Source organism: Solea senegalensis, linkage group LG4, assembly GCF_019176455.1.
Source record: "Solea senegalensis isolate Sse05_10M linkage group LG4, IFAPA_SoseM_1, whole genome shotgun sequence".
Lineage (NCBI taxonomy): Eukaryota > Metazoa > Chordata > Actinopteri > Pleuronectiformes > Soleidae > Solea > Solea senegalensis.
This window is the reverse complement of record NC_058024.1, coordinates 13,462,726-13,486,122: the sequence shown is the minus strand read 5'-3', so window position 1 is coordinate 13,486,122 and position 23,397 is coordinate 13,462,726. Positions and strand designations below refer to the sequence as shown.

Below are 23,397 nucleotides of genomic sequence, written 5' to 3'. Positions count from 1 at the left end.
TCTTGCTAGCTCAGTGGCACAGTTAGCTCCGCTAACGTTACTCAACTTGACTAGCCTGCGTCGTGAGAGGGAACAACTTTTATGTCAAGAGAAAGCAATGGGGGCACTCACCACTCGGGATATTCCGTTTCGATGTCGCCACTGTAACTAACGAAAAACCTATCGTGTGACTATCCACTCCCTGTTTCCTCTGGAGAGGTAACAATCACTGTGTGTCTGCAGCATGGATGTATTAGAAGAACTGGACAGAGCACCGCCCCCTCTGTCCTTTCCCAGTGGCCACTCGTGGTACTGCAACAAAAATACTCGTGCGGCCCAAAAAGTAATTTTCCCTTTGACCACAATAGTAGAGAGACGCATGTAAAACACTTCACAGGACACCTTGAGACATGGGCATATGCTTGTATAGATCTATATATTCTACCAATGTACCAAATATTGGTAGAATATACCAAAAAGTAGAAAAAACAAACAGCCACTGCATAAACCCGTGTCACAGCACAGATGAGCTGGCTCTTCAGGTTGTCCACCTACTGTACATCTGAAAGCAAGGCAAGGCAAGGCAAGTTTATTTGTATAGCGCCATTCTTACTCAAGGCAATTCATAGTGCTTTTCATAAGCAAGTAAATACATTGGAAATTAAAAAAAATCAATAAAAAAAATCAATTATAGGAATAAAAACAATTTAAAACAAATTTTAAATCAAGCAGACAAAGAATTTGTCATCTGTTCTGTGTTTGCCCTCCCTTAATTGTCCTCGATGCGAAAATGAAATTAGTCACAGAGCTTACACTCCCACTCAGCTCAAGTCTCCAAGACTCGACAAGTGCTCTTTTACCTGTTCTTCCCATTTCATCTAATCGGTCCCCCCATCATTAAACAAGCAGATGTGAAATTGTATGTGTCAGCACATCGCCACTCTGTGTTTAGTAAAGTTTAAGAGTTTTTTACTAACTAACAGACATGAGATACATATATGTTGACGACAAGTCAATATATAACTGTAAGTTTAACTTTAGAAAATGAAAAAAAATACCTTGTATTTAATATCCAAGAAGTGCCGTTAATGATAAGAAATTGGCCTTTCATACGTTCTATGTTTGCATTAACATGTGTGTTTATTGTGTTTACCTGTCTGAATCAGTGAGATTCTAATTAAAGTGTGAAACCACATAATGATTGTGGGGGAAATAAATCACGCTGGGAAATCAGATAAATAACATTTATTAATTTATGGCTGTGTAATAACTGTGACTGCAGTGTCTCACTTAACCGACCAGGCAACAAATGGCATTGTTTTGATCTAGTTACTGTATTAGATATTAGTCTTCTATCAATCAACTGAGACTGTCTGATCAAACAAACAACCTTCTTTAAATCACCTCTTATCTTCAACCAAGCAGATAATATTGACAGATCAAAGATAGATTTTCATGCATATGACTTTAAAAGCAGTCCACATAATTGATTACCAATCCCTCTGTTCTAACCTGAGCAATCTCAAATAAATCCCTAAACCTGACCTTTACCCTTAAAACAACCTTTGAATTCCTGTAGGCCTGATATAATGGTGTCCTCACACTGCCAACATGTCACAACCATGGCTTTAAATCAAAAATATGTCCCCAAGATGTAAAAAAAACATGTAAACACACAACTCACACACACATTTTTGATTTTCTCTGACGTGATTTACAAAAAAGGAGAGGTAGTTCCACCAGCATATCAGGCTTCACTAGTTGTTACCTGGGTCCTACTACACCAGCCCAAGATTTGCCAAATATTTTGGATAGTTGGTCTCCTCTCCTTGTTTTCTTTTCTATTTTTGGACATCTGCTTTTCATACAGACTTGTCCATCTGTGATAGTGAAAACGTTCACAGTAAAAACCTTGACAACACTGACACCTAGAGGAGGATTTACATCTTGAGGAATGCACTATAATTACAGCAATATGCTCCTCTCTGCAGAGACTTACATTCAATGAAAATTCACAACAAACATTATCTCAGGGCACTTCACATGGTGAGCCTGTGGCTTAGAATTAAAACATCAACACTATATCACTAATCAGCTGCACAAGTAAGAAAGTAACACACGACTTATGATCTGATCAGTATTCGAGAGCGAAAAAAACCCCATTCAATATGTTTGAGTGAGGTGACGCTCAATTCAACATTGTCTTTTCACAGCAAAAGCACATATAATACATAAAATCAACTGCAGGAGCTGCATTAAAAGTCAATATTTTAAACATATTGGATGAGTTTTGTTGGTAAATGTAATGTATTTGTTAAGTATGTTAGTTTGTGTGCTTCTCCCTCCTCAGCTGGTGAGGTTTTAATTTATTGACCGCAGTGCAGCATAGTATTGAAACCTTTTTTTGTCTCTTTATTTTTGACAATAAACCATAATCACCAATGAACCCACAAACCTCTCCCTTTTTTCTTTTTTTTTCTTTTGTGCGCCCTTTCACTAGTGGCAAGCAAAACCATATAGGAACCATGAGAAAAATAGGATTATTTGCCACTACATCATCAACAACAACAACAATGCAAGAAAATCAACAAGATATAAAACCAATACAGTAGATGAATGAAATAAAATGCAGATTACAATTTTTTAAAATACATACATACATTCATTGCTACATTTTTGACATCCTGCCCCCCATTTTTGAAAAAATATTGTTGTTATCCATTAAGAATGTGTGTATAATATTACAAAATTTAAAAATATTATTTAAATTTAAGTCATAATAATAAATAGATTGAAGAAAAATTATAAAAACTGCCCTCCCCACCCACACACACACCCCTCACACCCACACACACACACACCCTATCTCCCCGTCTCTCTCTCCTCCCTCTCTCGTCATCATTTGCTCTCTGGAAATACATAACAGTGGAAAATGAGCATTTGTAGTATAGACCTTGGATGATTCACACTAATGCTGGAATGTTGCCTTCACTTTCCTATTTTATTATTAGTATTGTTATTATTGTTATTTTTATGAATATTTGGCACGTATAGATATCATACTAAATGCTTTGGAATGGACAGTTCTCTCATAAATTCATCTCTTTTATCCTTCAGTCCTGAGAGGCGAGAACAAGGTTGGTTGTTTTTTTACTTTTTTAATGTCTGGAAATAAAAACATGTTTGAGCTTTTCAGAGCTGTGCAATTGTCTTTTTGTGAAGATTTATAATTGACAAATGTTATGTTAAAGTAAAGAAATCATGTGTGCATGAGTGTTTAAGTGAGTGACTGGGAGCTCTCTGTTTGTATTCTTCCTGTCAGATCATGAGGTGTACAACAACATGCTCATGCCCAGCATCTTTGGTGTCATCTGTTTCTTTGGCATCTTTGGAAACTGTATCGTGGTCTACATTATAGTGAGGAAGACCAAGCAGTGCTGCCAGCAAACAGTGCCAGACATATTCATCTTCAGTTTGTCTATTGCAGACCTCCTCTTCCTCCTTGGTATGCCCTTCCTCATTCACCAGCTTGTGGGTAATGGCTCATGGTGGTTCGGTGGCCCCATGTGCACTGTCCTCACCGCGCTTGATTCCAACAGCCAGATTGTCAGCACATACATCCTGACTGTGATGAGTCTGGACCGATATCTGGCCACGGTGCATCCCATCCGCTTCAAACACGTCCGAACCCCCTTCATGGCTGCAGCTGCTGTAGCTCTGGTGTGGGTCTTCTCTCTCATCTCCATCACACCCGTGTGGATATACACAGGACTCATGCGACTGAAGGATGGCTCAGTGGGCTGTGCCCTCCTGCTGCCCAACCCTGCCACAGACACGTACTGGTTCACCCTCTATCAGTTCGTCTTGGCTTTTGCCCTGCCTTTGTCCATAATCTGTGGAGTCTTCTTCAAGATTCTCCAAAACATGTCTGCGACAGTTGCGCCGCTGCCCCAGCACAGCCGGAGGCTGCGGAAGAGAAAGGTGACCTGTATGGCTGTTGCCATTTGCCTGGCGTTCTTCATATGTTGGGCTCCGTACTACATCCTGCAGTTGGTCCATCTGGGAGTGCAGCGGCCCAGCTTCTCTTTCCTGTATGCCTACAACATTGCCATCAGCATGGGCTATGCCAATAGCTGCATTAACCCATTTATCTACATTATCTTAAGTGAGACATGTAAGAGGCAGTTCAATGTAGCCAGTCGCCCATTTCACAGGGATTTAAGAGTTGCACCTGCTTTGGCACCTGATGGCAGTGTGAGTCTGAGGATGGCAGCAATCACCTCTCATCCGTCTCACTTACAGTCATCAGGGAAGCTCCTTCAAAGAACTCTGCCTGTCACTGTGGCTGTACACTAAGAGGAAAAGTCCATCCATAATGAGATCATAGGGAAGGTGGACTCCTCTCCTGGCCAGGTCCCAGGAGAGGCTGCACTTCCTGCAAAGGCTCAGAACCTTTGGTGTCACACAGGAATCCTGACATTTCACCCAAAGGCCAAAATGAACAGACCTATTCAGACAGTTACAAAGACTAGGGGAGTCCCATCGGGACCACAGTTTTTAAGACATCTTTTAACAAACCATAATCAGACAGGTACAGATCTATAAGCAGACACAACCGTCCTCGTAGGCATGTGGAGTTGTTTTGTTCATTTTTTTATTGCACACATACAAATGTCTTTGTGCTTTTATTTTAGTGTGTGTTTGTGCACTGCAGACACAGTGTCGAGTCCATGGCACATTTCCCACTGGGAAAATAAAGCCAGTCCCAGTGCTTTCATGAGTCTCTACTGAGCTTTACAGCATTTTTATGAGCCAAGTCATTTTTATAATGTAGCTGCACTGCAGTTCACCATCATATGAAGTCATCTGTTAAAAAATACACGCCTTCTTGTAATACATTTTTAATTTGCATTTCAAACAGCTGACAACATGTGAATAATTCAACACAAGGTTCAACAGTTTTAGCTATGTTTTACAGTAGCGTGATGCTTCAAGTTATTTCCACCATGCAAAGTAAAATTAACCATGTGATTGGACAATCAGTCTCTTGATTCTGCCATTAAATTTTATGATTGTCCATCCAACTTCTACCAATTTATCCTCCAGCTGACATAGGGCGAAAGGCGGCGCAGACCCTCGACAGGTCGCCAATCCAACACAGAGAAAATGTTATGATTATCCATCCATCCATCCATCCATCGTTTTTTCACATAGTAAGTCTATGTCATTATATCTGACATGCAATTGCCATTGGATGTGATTTGACCCAGACCAGAGAATAAATAGCTTCAACATTCTCGCAAACAGTAAATCTTGATTTGATTTTATTCATACTAATAGTGAGTTAAAGGTCACTCAGTGGTAAAGTAAAGCTAACATCGAGATTTACATGAGTGTGCGTGTTTTTTTCTGGGTTCTCCAGTTTCTTCCCACAGTCCAAAACCATACAGAGGTCACAAGGTCTACAGTGAATGGTTGTTCGTCTCTATAGCCCCTTTTCCGCCTTTTCCGCCGTCTCAGCTCAACTCGCCTCGGCATGGTTTAAGTTGTGTTTCCATTACAAAAGAGTACCTCCTTAATATGGGCATGACACATCTGACTGCTGTGACTTCGTTTTACACACGACTCACACAAACGAGTGACTAGTGACTTGTGAAGCAGTTATTTTCAGTGTAACATTGAATCAGTAAATTAAAACTATTTGTTGAGTACTTCCTGCATGACCGGAGCACAATCAGCAGTACTCTCGCTAAATACACCAGACTTCTCTGTTAAATATTGAGAATTTAGACATTTCCCTGGTAAACTGGCGATTAACCCACGTTTTTAGGATTGTGGCAGGATTGGCATTGGCATTGTTCGGCTTGACTGAGTGCTGTCACTCTTGATTCTTGTGTCTTGTCACCCTGTTTCAGCTGGGATTGGCTCCAATAGAAAAAGAGTGAGTAATAGTGAATTAACTGCAGCTTGCCATTTTTGAAGTGTGGTTAAAAAAAAACACGCCTGTATTTTAATAGCTCATTAACTTTAACCTGTATAGTAAAGCATGATTTAAACTCCAGCTTCAGCCTGTGTATGTGGCTGTGAAACAAAATGACAATCTATCTATGAATCTATGACCAAGTGTGGACAGACTGCATGTTGTCATACCTTTTGTCCTCACTTATATGATATAAGTGAGGACAAAAGGTGTGCATCATGTGAAGGCTGCATTTCAGAGACAGAATGTTTTGGTAATGGTCACATGTATTGATGTTACACTGTTCATGCAGAATTATTTAAGACATGCCTGATGTGTCTATGTGTTTCTCTTTATGTACAGTGCATGCGTGTATGTTGTTTCATTTTGTCAAGCTGCAGAATGAGAGTAATGTGGAATGTCCTACTCAACTAAAGAAGTGGAAAGAGAGAAATATAAGTGGCCACTTGTGATGCTGAGATGTCCCCATACATCTCTGGGATGTGGTTGCTATGGGAATGTGCACTGTGATGTGTCTCTTGTAACCTGCTTCATGTTTTCATCTTGATTCTTTTAACATGACATCTGCCGTGTCACGTACACATCAGATTTAGTTGATTGAAAATGAAATGTGTGGGAGTAAAAGTCTTAATAAAGTGTTGAATCCAATGTAAGTACTTCATCCTCTTTCTTGTATGCAAGGTCAGACAACACATGGAACAGAGAATCTTGTCATGAATGTCAAGAGGCACTACTTCTCAGAAAAAATGGCCTTCAAATAATTCAATTCACATACACACACACACACAGTGCTTAATTTGTAGTGAGGACCGTCATAGACATGCAATGCATTCCCTAGCCCCTTAACCTAAACCCAAATTTAACCCTAAAACCAAGTTTTAACCCTCAAAAAGCCCTCTAACGATACAAAGACCAGCCAATAATGTCCTCACTTTACCAAAATATCCCCACTCTTGTCCACCTCTTGTTAAATACTGTCTACATTCCAGTACTGAAGAAACCTGCAGCACAGGTCCACCTCCACCTCACCATCCTCATCCTCCTAGATCTCACAGCAGCATTTGACGCCGTCTCCCACCCCGTCCTCCTGGACAGTCTCACCTCACTTGGTTTCTCTGACACCTGGTTCACTTCCTGTCTTTGCGACCGTTTCCACTTTGTTCATATCTAGATCATAGTCCTCCCCGGTCAAACGTGTTGTTCCCCAGGGCTCTATCCTGGGGCCCCTCATATTCATTATCTATCTCCTTCCCCTCTGCCATATTTTCATAAAATTTAACATCACCTTCCACAGCTGTGTGGATGACACCCAGCTCTATCTCCACCAGGCCCTCTTCCACTCTCCCACCCACGTCCCTCTCCCACCCACACCCACACAAAAGAGCTTCCATGGATTGACAGTAGCGAAAGAATGTTATTACAGGCCATGTATTATTATGTATTATTGTATTGTGTGTTTATTGTCCAGGATCCAGTTTCAGGGCTGTTATTTCTCTGAATCCTTCTTTTCAAATGTCTGACAATGAAAACAATTTTCATTCTGAATCCCTAACAACGTGCTCTCTCTCTTGGGTTTGTAAACAATCATCATCCATATGTACAATGATCCCAACTACAAACACAATAAAAACACAAAGACACAATAAAGGAATAAATGAAATGATATCTGTAAAGGTAGCTCCAGAATCATGCACTGAATATACTGATGATATTTAAACTTGATCACTTTTGCTTGGCCAAACAGATAATTCATCATTTCACCTTGTTTGCTTTTTCTTAGAAACGTCATAGAACAAACATGTGTTCAGAGGAAAATCTCCTCTAATGCCCTTGGGTGAAGTGGTGATTGTGCCAAATAAGGAGACTAATATGGAACAGTGTGTATGATAGATGTGTTTATCTGTGTGTGTGAGAGAGAGAGAGAGAGAGCCATAGTCAGAGTGACATTATAACAAACAGAGGCTCCAACAGATTTAATGGTTTCCCCAGACTACATATTCACATTGGGAGCCAGAATACATTGTGTTCCGGGGCAGTGGACTGAATTATTATCAGATCATTATGAACTGTGAAACTAAATCTAATTCATGTCTGTATTTATATAGAGCTTTTCTAGTCTTGATGAGCTGCTTTACACAATAGTTTTCAACCACTCACACGCTTCAACATTGGGTTAAGTGTCTTGCTCAAGGACACATATAGACTAGACAGAGCCAGGAATTGAACCCGCAAACTTCCAGTTGAAAGACAACTCACCCTACCACTGAGCTACCATGGCTCTATATTAATACTTTTACCTCTAAAACTTAAATACATTTTATGTCAGAAAATGACTTTTTGGTACATGTCATAAACTTTAAGACTTTCACTTAATATTATAAAAAGTGACATCAACTTCTACCAAAGTCATTTTTTGGGAACATACTTGTACTTTTACTCACGTTTAGGTACTTTATAGAAGACTGGTCCAGGGTGTACTGCCTTTGGCTCTGTGTCAGCTGGGATTGGCACCAGCAGCCCTGTGACCCTCATGTGGAGGATGACGCGGTGGATGATGAATGAATGACTAGAGGTGAACCTTCAAACTGCAGTTGGAGACCTGTTCACAAAGTTTCCTTCAATCAATAAGAAGTTTTTTTTGCAGGTCGTGTTGTGACAGTGAAAGATTTCATTTATGCATGTAAAGGGCCAAGACATCCATTATATGCAGTTTTTCAGTTGAAATAAATAAAATGTATTATTACTTATTGATCGCTTGCAAAAATCGATTATAGCTCGTACTTTTCCAACCATGAAGCTCACAGTTGATAGATTATAGCCCAACTGGTTCATTTTCCACCTGATAAAAAATATGTAAAAGCCTCGCACAAGTTGTCAGAGGTTATTTTAAACACAAACTGACTTGATTTCATCCACGAAGGTTGTAATTGACAGATTATAGGTCAGCCATTCTGTTTCACTCCTCCTCACCAGAAGAAGCAGGCTGTCTTGAATAAAACATCGTCCATGCTGTCATAAAACAATCAGCAACAATGAATTTATTTGTGAGAAATACTGTGTTTAATCCATAAAACTTGCAGTACACATTAAGCAGACATTATACTGTAGAAAGTCCAGTACGGGGACTTACTGTATGTGTGTTGTGACCGACTCAACCCCCACTAATGTAATAATCTGACCTGAAACATACACTTTTAAATTACATAATTACACATCAGGTAAAAAATGTAGAGTTTTAAAAAAGTTAATAATAAAATATAATCTAGCCTTAAGTAATGTCTCAGAATTCCTTTTGGTAAAGAGTGTGGTTTGACAAATGAAAGTAGTTTAAAATGACACAAACATGAAATGTAAATACAGACATTATGTGACATTAATCCATCTGCACTCACACTTTTAATAAAAAAATTCCAATGTGCAAGTCAACAAAGAATGTGAGTTGATAATTAGACGCCGATCGTGAAGTGAAAATGAAATAAAAATGCAGTTAACTTTGTTGTCTTGAAGATCAGCTTCTCTAGTACTTTCACAAACAACTACAATATGTGCATTTACCCAGAAAATGCAAATGGGAGTGAACAATATGTGAGAATAATGATAACAATAATAATAATAATAATAACAAACAGAAAACAATAGCTGTGAACGCCAATTCAGCATGACCAACTAAAAATAAAGAAAACAGGAAGTATAACTGATGGCTCACTCACTGTGGTGGTTACTTCACTACAATGTGAATGTGACAAAACATGATTATTAACAGGACACATCACAACACACACACCCAGGGGCTGTAATAGATGCAATTTGTTTTATCAGATTAGTCGTGTCACCTGTAATCTTTATCTTCCCCCGGGAACGATATCCACTGCCCATTTTCCCACCAACAACACAAAACATGTGGTGGAATCTAAGCTTCCTCAAACATTTCAGTTTATCCATCTGCTGGTGACATGATGTAGATGAGATGTCTTGACAACCCAGAAGCAAACAAACAAAAACAACAAACTGGAGAGAAATCAGTCCCAATACTGGTGACAAATGTTACATAAAAACATTTTTTAAAAAAAAATATTGGTACGATAACTACGCTTAGACGACCGCCTCAAAAAATTACCACAAAATCACGGATATAATAATAATCTGAAGGAAAACAATAGGTTCTTGCACAGCTCTGGCGACTCCTAAAGGGAGCAACATAACCTAGCTTTAAGTTAAAAAATATTGCATTAATACAATGCATTACACACTGATCAATATAACATTGTTTTTTCTCTATTTTGGTCGTTATGTATAGCATTTTATCGTCATTACCTAGACTAATTTCTCTCCATACCAAAGTATGTTTTCTCATTTGGGTACAGTCTAATTCACTCTCAATTAGCAATGTAACGTGTTAGCATGCAAGCTCTGGTCAAACAGCAACATAAAGAAAGAAGGAAAAAATGACATTGGTGATATAACAGCAAAATAATCAGACACGACAAAGCAGTGGTGCATGTTGTTGTTGTAGCAGCTGATTTACAGTGTAGGTGTTAATACCTTTTTGCAGTGTTTCAGAACAACAACACATGTTTCAGTTCATTATCGCTAAACTTTATATGTTGAAAAGGCTCCAGTGTACATCACTAACCAACCAGCCTTTTAGGTTGACCTCCTTCCTTCTAAACACATGTTGATATTATGCAGTATGATGGACTAAAATGCTGCCTTTCAAATAGCGATCACAAACTCTCAAAATATGAAACCATGTTATAAGAAAAAAAACCCAAACACATTACAGCAGTTTCTTTCCTCAGTAAATTCCACTGCATAGATTTAGTTTAAGACACACATAGGTAAGAACTTAAAACAGTGCTATGAAGGGGAGGGAGAGAGCGAGAGAAGATATACTTAGTTTCCAGCGGCGACTCCTGCTGCAAGCTTCTCTGTGTGCGAACGTAGAGATCAGAGGGTTCAAAGGTCATTCTGGGCTGTCACAGAGGCACTAAACATACAAACAGTCATATCATAACCAGTCCAAAAATAATTACAAACATATTATTTTGCTGTATTTTCTACATTATAACATTAAAATGTTACTATTACACCAGCACCTCCTGTTTACATGGTCATGATTGATCTCTTTACCATTAAATGCACAGTTATGTCGAGCTACAGCTATCGGTTTAATTGGACTACTGTCCATGTCAGTGTACACTAACTGGGTATGTTTGCCTCCACTATACGATGTGGTGATACGCCCCCATTCAGCTTGTTAGTATTAGGCCAATTCTGGTTTAGCTGGGGGCTAGTTGTATGTATGTGTATGTATTCACTACTGTTATTAGGTGAGATGACCAGTGATGGAACCTCTGGAGTGAGTGATGAGTTAAGTTGAAAGATTTTATTGAACACAGCTCAGATTCGAGGAGAACTGAGACAATGCCTGACATCTGAACAGTGAGGCATCGTTGCAGATTCTGGCGAGCAGCGTGCCAGGTCTGATACGTGTAGTTAGTAAGACTTGCGATAGTGTATCCAGTCCAGATGCCTGGTCCCTTGGTATCTAGTGAGGGAACCTTAAAAAGGCGCCTAGTTTATATCTTATCCTAAGATAAGATATATTGAACGCCATGTCTGGTTCTAAGAATATGTGAGTAATTAAACTTAAAGATAGCTGAAGATTAGATTAGAATTTTCTCTCACAACTACCAATATCTATCATTCTTACGAGTCAGAGCTACAGTTACAGATATCCATAATTCAGTTTTTACTAGTAAGATTCAATCTACTTTTGCCATTCATGTGTATGGGGTTTGCCATTATATCTCTTCAAAATTCCAGTTTCAGATATCTACAACATTATTATGACTAGTCACCATTCAAGTGTGAGATATCTACAACTGAATATTAGATATCTATAATGGAAAAACCCCATACACATGAATGGCAAAAGTAAATCTTACTAGTAAAAACTGAATTACAGATATCTGTAACTGTAGTTTTGACCAGTCTTAATAGTCAAAACCCCAGATTTAAATATCAATAACTACAATTCATAATAGTCGCAATAAAATTACGACATCACGGTAATTCCAGATATTCAAACTTAGCAATTAAATGTTAAAAAGACTTGCCATACTAGTTGGCAAATACTAATCATGTTGAGTCTTCACACCATCCATGAACTTTAAAACATTCAATTATTTAAGCTTACAGAGCATGACCTCGGTCTTGTTATTATTCATTTTTCTTGCTGTTTGGGTCTGTTTGAATGTATACGTACTAAACATCTAGTATTTGTGTTAAAAAGTGTGTATATCATAGAGTGATACTCAATGATGCCAAACAGAAAAAAAGCCTCCACAGCAGATGAATCTAGCTAAGAGGTTCAAAAACAGGTCTGTGCCTACCCAGGGAGGTGGTACTGAATCGTGTCCGCTGCAGCGTGGCATAGTTGGGCTTGTCTGACAGCAGGATGCGATGGGCTTGAGGGACCAGTATTTCACCGTTCCTCTGCAGGGACGCACACCTGCGAAACGTCAGGTCCAGCTTTGTCTGGATGTTGCTGGAGCTGTGAGCACGCTGCATATCTACAGTGTCATGATTCCCAGCCTTTCCGTTCACCAGTTGTACTTTGCAGTTATGGGTGTCACAGCTGGGGTTGACACCGGTCTTCCTCTCTTCGAACGCCACTGTGGTCAGCGTCCCGTTGGACAGGGACATTTTGGCTAAATTACTGCCTGCCAGCTTCTGGAGTTGTCCATGGCCATACATTCGTCTATCTTGGCCATTGTTCGGTGACCTAGGAATGTCTTTCTTCATAAAAGCGGGTTTGAAAAACGACAAGAGGCTGTCATGGCTGCGACCCTCCTGTCCTTTGTGCACCCTCCTGTCCTCAGGATGAATGATCGCGTGGAGTGAGTCTTTTTGTGTCCTGGAGGTCACGCTTGTCTGGAACTTGGTTCTTCTCAGAGTGGACTCTCTGCTCGGAGGGGCACTGTGGCTGATATGACCCCCAAGAATGGTTCCTCTCTGCAAGTGAAGATCCAGAGTCCTGCAGTGGTCTTGCCTGGCTCTCTTAGATGACCTCAACCTCAGAGAACCATCATCTCTGCCTTTGCTGTTGCTGCTGTTACACACTCCCTGGCTGTTGTTTCTCTCCACACAAGGTCTGCTCTGACCTTCTGGCATTTTAGGGGAGTAGCAAGTGTCAGAGCTTAGTCTGTCTGTACAACTAAGGCTGCTGCCACTAGGTGAGCTGCAGTCCTGTCCTACATCGAAAGTTCTTCGGTGGCCAGTCCTTTGTGGTGGCGTGGCCACCAGTGTGATGATAGGGTCTTTGGTGCATCGTGGTCGGCGCCCAGACTCCAAGTACTCCACCAGCTCTGCAGGCTGGGTCTGGGATGGGTGTTTCATGCGGTCCTTGGAGCCAAAGGACCATCGCAGTGGCAGAACTTTGCTCAGATTCTCCTTGGATTTAGTTGGTGATCTCATGCTGACACTTCTGCCTTGGGTTCCTCGGACAAATGGCTTGGCTGCAAACCCGTCTGTAGGAAAAGACGTGTTACGTAACACATATGGGAATGACAGCTAACACTGAACTATCACTTCCTTCTGCTTTGTATCAAAATATAAACCAGTTTCTTAAGGAATATTGAATGAGGACTAAGTTCATGCCATTAAAACTTTATTGAGGACACAATGTTTTTCAAGATCAACAGAGGACACAATGTTTCACTTATGGAAACTTTCAGTCCTCGTTAAAGTTTTTGTGGTACGGAGTAAGCGTCTATCTCCCTTTGCACCTTGACTAAATCATACGCAGTATTCCTCACACCTACTTGTTTCGGCTGTTTTGGGAGGTTCATCTCCAAACACCGGCAGCTCAGGAGAATCTGGAGCTGGTATGGGCCCTGGTGCTGCAGGGACTGGTTCTCCAGACACCACGCTGTCCCTTTTACTGCCACCTGTCAGCCGGACCAACCAGTGGTCAGAGGTGGAAGAGCTTGTGGAGCCTGCAAAAGAATGTATTTAAGCAAGTCACAGGTGAGAAAAAAAAGCATGAAGTGGGCTGAGAGCTCAGTGAGGGAGATTGGGGAGAAGTGCAAGGGATCACTGACACCTGACCCCGAGCTGCAGCTGTGTGAAGTGAGACGAGCCTCTCAAACGCTTCAGGCAGTGGAGAGAGAAGGGTGAAGAGGCTACAGCGTTTATCAAATGGGGGGAGGAGTCTGGGACAACAAGCCTCATGCTGATTGGACATGAAGGTGACAAAAGTGTACCAGTGATGCAAAATCTGAATACAGTACAGTAGTACTTAACTGAAGGATCAGGATCAGCAAATAACATTACTATATACCCATATACACTGGTTTACACCTGGAATAAGTGGTTTAGACGTTTAGTTACAGTTTAAGCATATCGCTTCATTACACCAATTTGCTGGGATGCACTAGGTGAACTGTGTATTTGTATGTGTAATATGTGTGTGATGGGTTCATAGATGGTGGGTTTATAGTTTATGACAAAGTATGATCAGCATTTCCACCCATTCTCTAATTAAGCTGAAAACAGCAAAGCTTCTCTGACTCCAGGAACTATATGACAGGCAGCTTTTATCTCCAACCACAAAGAACCTTTATTTGGTTGAATCTAATTCCCGAAAAATAGAATAAAATGCACACTGAGGCTGCTGAGGAGCACGGTTTCGGCAGACTCAATCAACCAACCGCATCTTTATCCGTGCCCCATTGAGTGCGACACTCTTTGTCATTAAACCTACGAACAAAGAAAATGATGATGACTGTTTTCAATCTAACAAACTGCTCAAGGGAGAGTGAAAGGACAAACCGGTGACAGAGGAACTGGCAGACCAGGGTGGGATGGTGTTTCTCCTCTGATAGAAGAGGATGTAGGCTCCACGTGTGTAAACCTCCGCCTCTGGAACTGGCTCAGTGCTGCTGTCATCGTAGCTGTACCACTGGCCATCAACAGAGTTCCTACAGAAGGCTGAAATCACAATAACAGAGGAAACGGATGAAGTGAACATGTGTCCGCAGTAAATGGTTCCCCAAAGTTCTGGTCTGGGCCCCCTTTAATTCACCATTCATATATCTATGACTTTATATTGTTCAAATGGGCATGCAGGCCTGGGTAAGCAGGTAGAACTCAACATAACACAATTCAGACTCAACCTTGACTTGGATCACTGTAACGTGCCTCTGGCTTTTTCTTTGGCGACTCGACTAGGACCCAGACTTGAACAAAAGGGACTCAGGACTCTGCTCACACTAAAACATTGCTCAGGAGTTATTCAGACCTGTGTAGTGTCCTCCGTGCATCCCTCCATGGTGGTTACACACAGCGTACAGGTCGTACAGGTAGTCAGGCGGAGCCAGATCGGGTCGTCGAGACTGCTTCCAGCCAGGCTGGAGGGGGAGCTGATGGGGGCCGTGGGTGCGGCTCACCATGTGAGGTTTCATGTCCAGGCCTGCCAGGGGGAAATGGACGAATGTCGTGAGCTTGTTCCTCCGCTCTCCCACCTGCCTGAAACGCTTCAGGTGCAGGATGAGGATGTCGGGAAGTGTCCACAGGCTCATCTTCACCATGCCCTGCTGCAGCTGCTTACAATGCGGGCACTTCCAGGCATCATCTGGGGCGAGCTGGTGGAGATGAGACGAGAAGAAAAAGTCAAACTGACAGAGCCTGAACAAATCACTTCTTTTCTCCGCCTCCTCATGAGGAGCTGAACCTCCTTTATTTTACTTATTCCACTCGGTGAAAATGATGTATGACTATAGGACCTTTAATCTCAAAGTTCTTGTGTAAACCTCACTCAGCTTCACTTGGTAATGGAAGTAAGTTTCAAATTGGTCGCCATAGTTACCCCCTAATTGTGATACAACTCGTATTGTGAATTCACAATGAGTATCTTCTGTGTGTAGGTACAGTACTTGTTTGTGTTACCTCTTTAGGACCTTAGACCTTGTCAGGACCAGTAGTCCTCACAGCACCCCTCCTTCTCCCACCTCTCACTCAAAGCTCCCTGTCCACTTCTTGGCATTTTTCAAATCAGGTATTGGGTAGAGTTCGCCTCAGATTAGGGGGTTTAGTTACACGTTAAGGCTAAGAGGCTTTCAGGTTAGAGATAAGGTTTTGGTTTGGCTGTGTAAATGAATGGATGGAAGTGTAGTGTCCTAACAAGAATAGCTGCAAAAACCTCTGTGTGTGTGTGTGTGTGTCCTGTTTATTAGCTGTCTCTCCATCCTGTGATCATTTGTCAGTACAGACTAACAGCAGTGTACCAGTGTGGAGCTCATGTCTGCAGTGCCACCGTGTGGTGACACAGTTTAGCAGCTCATTGCTTTGATACAAAACATTACTAAACTTCATGACCCCATATTTAAATGTCATATTTTTATCACTGAAAGTCAATAAACTATCAACTATTTGGATTTTTATGGTCAATTTTACTAATAGACTCATGATAAACTACAATGTGTAAATGATGCAAATCTTTGTTAAGACAAGTCTATGACGTGTGTATGAAGCAGTGGATCTTTGGAGTTTTTAGAGATGAGACAAAGTGACCTCAGTAAGAAACTGTTGAAGGAAAAACTGCAACTTGACAACAGCACAATTCATCAAACTGTTTTTGCTTTATTTAGACATTTACTGTGGTTGAGCCCAGCAACTCTGACAAGAGTTTAGAACCAGTTTTATGGTTTAAAAACCAGTTCCAATCACTATTAAAAATAAGGAGAGACTACAACCATAAAGTGTTATATAACAATATTTACAATATGTTAAAACAATTTCCCCTCTGGGATGGATAAAGTATTTCTATTCTATTCTATTTACTGACTCCTGGTGAGGCAACAGTTTTACAAAGCTGTCTGTGTTGAATCAGATTCAGTGACTTTACACGTGAGGGCAACAACCCACTCACAACCTGTTTAGTCCCCACACACACACACACACAATCATCCATCCATCCATTTTCTTCTGCTTAATCCTCTACTTGAAGGTTAAATGCATTAATCTGCTTTATTTAAACATTTGCCACTGAAACAACTTACATTGCAAATTTACAACTGAGTATTCAATGAAATTTTAAAAGCAATAACTATTACAAATACATGTAATGAAGAATTAAAGGCCCAGTGTGCAAAATGTAGGTGAAATTATTTTCATTTAACAGAAATTGGAAAATATAAGTTTACACTTTACCTGACTGTATGAATTGTTGTGTCCATTACACCAGAATAAGCTGTGTATGTTTCTATCAGCTCTATGAGGACATGGCCGTGTTTTGTAAACATATTTTGAGTTTTGATGCTAAATGAAGCTAAAAAGGATATTCAGCTGCATCAAGCAATATAATAAATAAACACTGATCATTTTTTCAGTGTACCTTTATTTGTAAAAAAATTAAATGCAAAATAACTTGGATAAGTGCACATGAACAAGTGGGAAAAGGCCTTTGACAAAAATAAACATACCTCATTGTGATCCCAGATAAATAAATAAATATGTTATTAATAAGTACAGCTGCCACCCACCTGTTCCTCTTTGGTGTAAAGCTGGAAGCACTCATCCAAGGTGCAGCTGTACTGCTGCACATGCTGCTGCTGCTGATTCCTCACGCTCTCGGCATCTTTCACCACTTCTTCTTGGATGTTGCCAAACAGGCTGTGATCGCGGGACACAGAGCGGAGACAGAGGAGATTCAGAAAGAGGAATGACGCAAAAATGCCTCGGGCAAACATGCGGTGGTCTGTGATCTCAGACGCACTGACCAGTCTTTGATTCTGTGCTCCCATTCGATGATGAGCTTCACATGCGGCGGTCCGCCCGAGCTGCACAGCTTCAGGGCCCTGCAAGACATTAGCACCAAATATACAGTATTCGTTTTCACAGTAAAGTCACTAAACACTGCAATTCCATAAAGATAATGTGGAATATATCTGTATTACTGCATTTTAACCAGTAGGTGTCAGTGTAATCTAACTTTTTTTTTTAAATTAATTCTTCATATTTATACAGACAGAGTAAAATGACTTGTCTGATGAGCATCATTATGTAACACTGGATGAGATGAGTTTGTGTCAGAAATGGAAGATGATTTTATTAGAGTATAATCACCTGAAATTAAGAACCCTGTTTTTGCTTTTCTACAAGAGAGCAAGTGTTGCACTGTCAAATCTCTCAGTATCTCAGAATAGACAAACCGAACAATGACTCTACAGAGGTTATCTGCATTTATACAGTACCTGAAGGGCTCACAGGAGGAACCTCCCACACATTTAGAAAGGGAGGGTGAGGGGAGGAGTATTGCAATCTGCCACCTCACCACTGGGTGCCACTACATCTCATACGGTTACTTTATTTATACCTATAGGTAGATTTGTTTTGCAGTAAAAAGGAGGAAGGAATCCATATTAGACACAGATATATTGGAAAACAGATAAAACGTCGGACATTGACAAGTACTCAATGTCCGAAGTAGAATTAACACGGAATTAGACCTGGGGACTTTATATCTCCGACCACATGGATGAAGCAGAAACTCACTGCAACTGTCTGGTTTACAGCGACTCTGGACATCAGCCGACTAGACCATTTGGCAGTTTGATTCAGTGAGTTTTGCTCTTTGAAAGGCAGGTTTCCAAACCATGACACAAGAGAGAAGGTTAAAAAACACAGAATTTGTTTTTTAATTTAATTTCTTTCAAATTCAGTCATTGATAATACTGTATTTACATGTGAGAAAAAAATAGTAATTATTGACTAAAACCAAACTTTTCACATACATGTAAACATGTTAGTTCAATCGAATTTAGCACTTAAAGTTAATGTGATTGGGAGTCAGATTACTAGGTCACGTATGCATTCAGTCGGACCCACACTAGTCTATACACTCTGTGCATGCTCCACAGGTCCCACCCCTGTGCTTTGATCTGGATATAGTAGAAGACGGCACACAGAAGAGGAAGTCCAGGTTGGAACCTTATCTGGAGTGACGACAAGACTGATTTTATGCTCGTCCAGCTCATACGATTGAATATTTTACAGCTCATGGACAGTAGGCAGACTCAGAGTGGGAACTCAAGGAGCTCTTGAAAACCCAACTCTTCAAAGAGCATCTTCTGTCCTAGCACTTACTCACTTTCCACCCTCCCCCCTCCCCCTGCACTCCTTCATCTCCTTCTGCGCTTGCATCCACCTCGGCACTCTCACCCTCTATTAGCCCAGTGGAGTTCTTTCCAAGACTTCGTCTATGTAGCTTATTCCTCTCTTGCAAGTCTGCTAAATGCTTAAATGTAAATGTAAATGTACATTGACTGCAGGTGTGAGAGTGGATGGTTGTTTGTCTCTCTGTGGGTGAATGAAAAGGAACATGTATTAAGTAACTCACACAACAAAAACCTGAGCTATTCCATTATGGTAAAGCTAACTGGCAATGCTAATATGCATACATGATCAAACACACACTCTCACACACACACACACACACAGAGCAGAAAGAGGCTGACAGAAGAGAATTAAAAGTACAAACTAACACTTGGCAGTGGTACATTCTTGTAGTGTTTGATGAGGGTTGACTTGGGGACAGAGCATATTTCTGAATCTTTGGAGTTTAAACACTATCATTACATTAGTTTCTACGATACAGTGTGCTGCCCATTTGCATTTCAAAGGATTTCAAAGGCGTTTGCCCCCATCAGCACCATTCAGCGCATGAATGAACGAAGCAGTTCTTAGCAACTGCACAAATGCAAGTCCTTTTCAAGACTTTGCTAAAATGCCACTTTGAGACAGCAATTCACTTCAGCGGGTGAAAGGCGTCAACAAAAAAAAAAAGGCATGAGATGACGTCACGTTCCAGTCGCTGCTGTAAACATTTTGTCTAACCTTAAACGTTGCCGAGATGTGACATAAATCAGAGAGCACCCGCATCCAAAGAGACGACCACTTACAATGGCAAACTTCAAGAGCTTTAAAAGTTGAATAACGGCGTGTTGTTTTGTCAAAGCGTCCTCACAAACTGGCCGTCTGCCCGCAGATCTCGAGAAATGCTATTAAATCAGATGAAAGCGCATTACAATTGATTATATTTGATCATATTTGAATGAGCGCGAGGGACATTAGGTCATTTCGGTGTTGAATGTTCGGCCGTAACACCATTTATTCCACAACAAAAGGACATATTGAGAATAATCTAATCATCTTCTTGTCTAATAAAAGGAGAATGCAGTGTCCAGACAGGCGGTCAGCCAACCATAACAGTCCCAGAAATGGTCTTCTTGCCAGTGGAAGCATTGTGCTCTGTTAATCCACTCTAGTAATGTGTCCACTAATGTTCATGTCAGACACACTTGATTTAGAGGACATAGGAGCTTTTTGTTGTTATTTACTTTTATCCAGGAGTAGGAGACACAAATCAATCATGTCCTCTTGTCTCTCCGTCCCAAGTCCTTCCCCCCCACATAACCAGGTCCACTCCTGCCTCACGCACCTGCTTTAACCAACACATTCCTTTATCTATCCTCTGCTCTTTAAAAAACCAAACACTCAACCTGGGGAAACAGTGTTGGCTCCATAGCTGCCCCCTCCCTCTGGAACTCTCTTCCCAAACACACCAGCTATTGTACTGAACTCTCCACCTTTAAATCACTAACCAGGTTTGGTATCAGTCAGCATCAGTCCGTCTAATCCTGGTCAAGATCGGATATCGGACAGATGAAAATGTAAAATCCGTTACAATCCAAAAATCCTATATGTTGCTCAGCAAAAGCATTTTTAGCTTTACAGTTTATTTCTTCTTATTGAGAGAATATGTGTCACACAGTCGGAGAATTATGTCTTTCAAATGTGTTGTTAACAGCTTCATAGTTAATAAATGGTCTAAAATGACTGTATCGGACTAACATACTCAAGTTTGTGATAACAGACACAAAGAAGTGGTATCGTCCCATCCCTTATTTGGGCATGTTTTTCCTTCTTGATCTAGCCATTGTTTTGGCTGTGTTGAATTTCTGTGTGAGATTTTTTTCTAATAGATTAATGGAACAAAAGAAAAAAAACAAAACTATACTCTTAGGTCAATGGAGGACAAAAATGTCCACTAGCAAAAACTGTTATAAAAACATAGATTATTGTTTTTTCAGCTTTTTTCTACATAAGTCTCTTAAACTACTACAGTCCTGCTCAAAACTACCAAACGTTCAATCCATTTGAGGATTAACCCTTTAAATGCCAGTATGATTGAAGTTGTTTTTTTTTAAATCAGTCTTGAATATATCAAAGATTAGCCAAAATATTGACTTTGATGCTTTATTAGTTTTTGTGTCTTTTTTTTGTCTAAAATCTGACTTCTAACATGCATGTAAATGCACTGACTGTTTCCTTAATGTCATGCACGTATTTCAACTTTATTTCATTCAAGTTTATTTGAAGTATTTCATATATAAACCAATTCAGGTTCAGGTCCAGGTCCAGTTCAGCTATCTAGGCAAACAATGCCAGGTTGCTCATAGGAGGAAGAGACATGGTTGTCAGCTACAAATGCCGAGCTGGCAGTTAAGTTGAGCTTTGCAAATCCCATTCCTGGCCTCGTTCCTTCTTGTCTATGAGATGTTTTATATTTTGAAAAGTGTAATTTTTGTGATTTTAAACAATTTGAAGTGTCTTTTATAGTACCTTCAAAAGAGCTCCATTGATAAAATGTTGTGACAAGTGTGAGTGTTCAGGCTTCAGCAGGAATATTATATGTGTTATGAGCTCTGGTGATGGAAATAATCAATTAACACATCCAGAACAGCGGCATGTTTCGGCGCTGTTTTACAGCACTGTACTTGGATGTGTCAAGACACCATAAAAAGTGCGTGTGACGTCAGTTCAGTGACGTTTTGTGTATTTTGTCCTCACCTGTCGACGGCAGGGTGGTAGAGCGGCCGCTCGTCCTGAGGGGACAGGTAGCTGTAAAAGACTGATCCTCCCACCACGCGGATGTTGAACAGCACCCTGGTATTCTGAAAGAGGAGGAGCACAACAAGAACACAGTCAAGCCACGGACAGCAGAGATCCTTTAATGCCTTTTTATGTCATTTGTTAAAATCCTTTCCCCAACCTGCTATTCATCAATAAATAGAGTTTAAAAACAACAGACAAATCAAACAACTACTACTAATAACTACTGTACTAATTAGCTGTCACTAACTGACCTACCAAGCGAGACAAATGGACCAGAGACCAATTCTACTACAGTCAATGAATTCAACTATTTATGGCAGAGATGTAAATAAAGCCTATGTGGCTTTTCTACAGCTAGAATTTTATTTAAAAACAGTGTTTCCAGATAAAATAATCCGCTTCCAGAGGAGCATTTTAGTTCACTTTTAGAAGAGAACTAATGCACCTAAAAATGTGTATCATGTGTCAGGTGTGCATTCTTGTCGATTCTCTCCTCTGCTGTCGTCATCTGAGTTTCAGAGAGTTGCTATTGATTTCCGTTATCACACCAAAGACGACGTGTTTGTGTCAACAGAGCTTTTCCTTCACAGCTGAGTCAAGTCGCGGCTGATAAGAACCGATCGGGACGTAAAGGCAAGGAACGGACTTCATTTTTTTTAACTTAATGGACTTAATCTGATTTAATGAAGTCTTCGAACAAAAATGAGCACACATAAGCAGATTTGTTGTCTTTAACGGCACCTGTCAGCGCGTGGAGACAGACCAGACAACTGCTGCTGTCACATGGCTGTAAAAGAGAGTCATCAAAGTGATTAACATAATACACATAATACTGTTCTTACTACATGTTGTGACGTTCATCTTTAATCTGCCTGGCCTGGGTTAGTGCCCCCGTACAACCATTTTGCAGGATCACACACATTTAATTTAATTTTTTTTTTCATTGAAGTGACCAAAATAATATGAAACAAAAGGATTCAAGATAACAAAAGATTTTTTAGTTCACTAAAGGTACAAAACACTGCATTCAGCACCAGCATAAATGAAAACCCCGTGATGTTTTTAAACAGCAAAAACTGTTTATAACGTGATATTCAAATGACTGTTATTTGCCCCACACTGAAATGACTCCCTCCAAAACAAAATCTAGAAAAATAAGAAGTGGGGGAGAGTGAAAATAAACACTGGCGTATCTGTGAACAATTAGGGCTGTAGATAAAAGACATCCTTTAACTGTGTGTGAGTTTAGAGGAGAACAAAATGGGCCACCATCACGTATGATATAACAAACCAAGGTAATTGGACCGTAATCTCATATGATTCTCTACAGACCAGAAAAACAAAAAAAAACAAGGCAATAATAGCTGGTCTGAAACATGCTTTCATAACCTTTCTTACTTCGAGGTGTTTCAGGAATGAAGGAGCTCTTTTGCAGAAATGAAAGTGATTTCCTGACGTTCCAGTCAGATCCAGTGAGT

General features: G+C 40.4%; 3 protein-coding genes across 3 annotated transcripts in view; 1 reads left to right on the top strand and 2 right to left on the bottom strand.

Annotated features, from left to right (window-relative positions):
* Window positions 1-246, bottom strand: part of LOC122768853 (growth factor receptor-bound protein 2) — a 28,326-nt gene extending 28,080 nt beyond the window's left edge. Inside the window, exon 1 of the mRNA XM_044025141.1 lies at window positions 112-246. The gene's annotated coding sequence lies outside the window, so the exon portion shown is untranslated. The remainder of the gene's footprint in view (window positions 1-111) is intronic.
* Window positions 224-4,430, top strand: LOC122767950 (melanin-concentrating hormone receptor 1-like). The gene is made up of 3 exons (XM_044023529.1): window positions 224-288; window positions 3,097-3,116; window positions 3,302-4,430. The coding sequence occupies exons 1-3, from the start codon at window positions 224-226 to the stop codon at window positions 4,333-4,335; spliced, it is 1,119 nt and encodes a 372-aa protein (XP_043879464.1). The 3' UTR covers window positions 4,336-4,430.
* Window positions 4,431-10,026: 5,596 nt separating this feature from the next.
* Window positions 10,027-23,397, bottom strand: part of LOC122768655 (ubiquitin carboxyl-terminal hydrolase 43-like) — a 64,024-nt gene continuing 50,653 nt past the window's right edge. The window contains exons 9-16 of the mRNA XM_044024811.1: window positions 21,875-21,978; window positions 17,743-17,820; window positions 17,506-17,635; window positions 15,264-15,606; window positions 14,795-14,953; window positions 13,786-13,959; window positions 12,355-13,491; window positions 10,027-10,946 (exon numbers count right to left, since the gene is read on the bottom strand). Of these exons, the coding sequence (XP_043880746.1) occupies window positions 10,936-10,946; window positions 12,355-13,491; window positions 13,786-13,959; window positions 14,795-14,953; window positions 15,264-15,606; window positions 17,506-17,635; window positions 17,743-17,820; window positions 21,875-21,978 (2,136 nt within the window). The 3' untranslated portion in view covers window positions 10,027-10,935. The remainder of the gene's footprint in view (window positions 10,947-12,354; window positions 13,492-13,785; window positions 13,960-14,794; window positions 14,954-15,263; window positions 15,607-17,505; window positions 17,636-17,742; window positions 17,821-21,874; window positions 21,979-23,397) is intronic.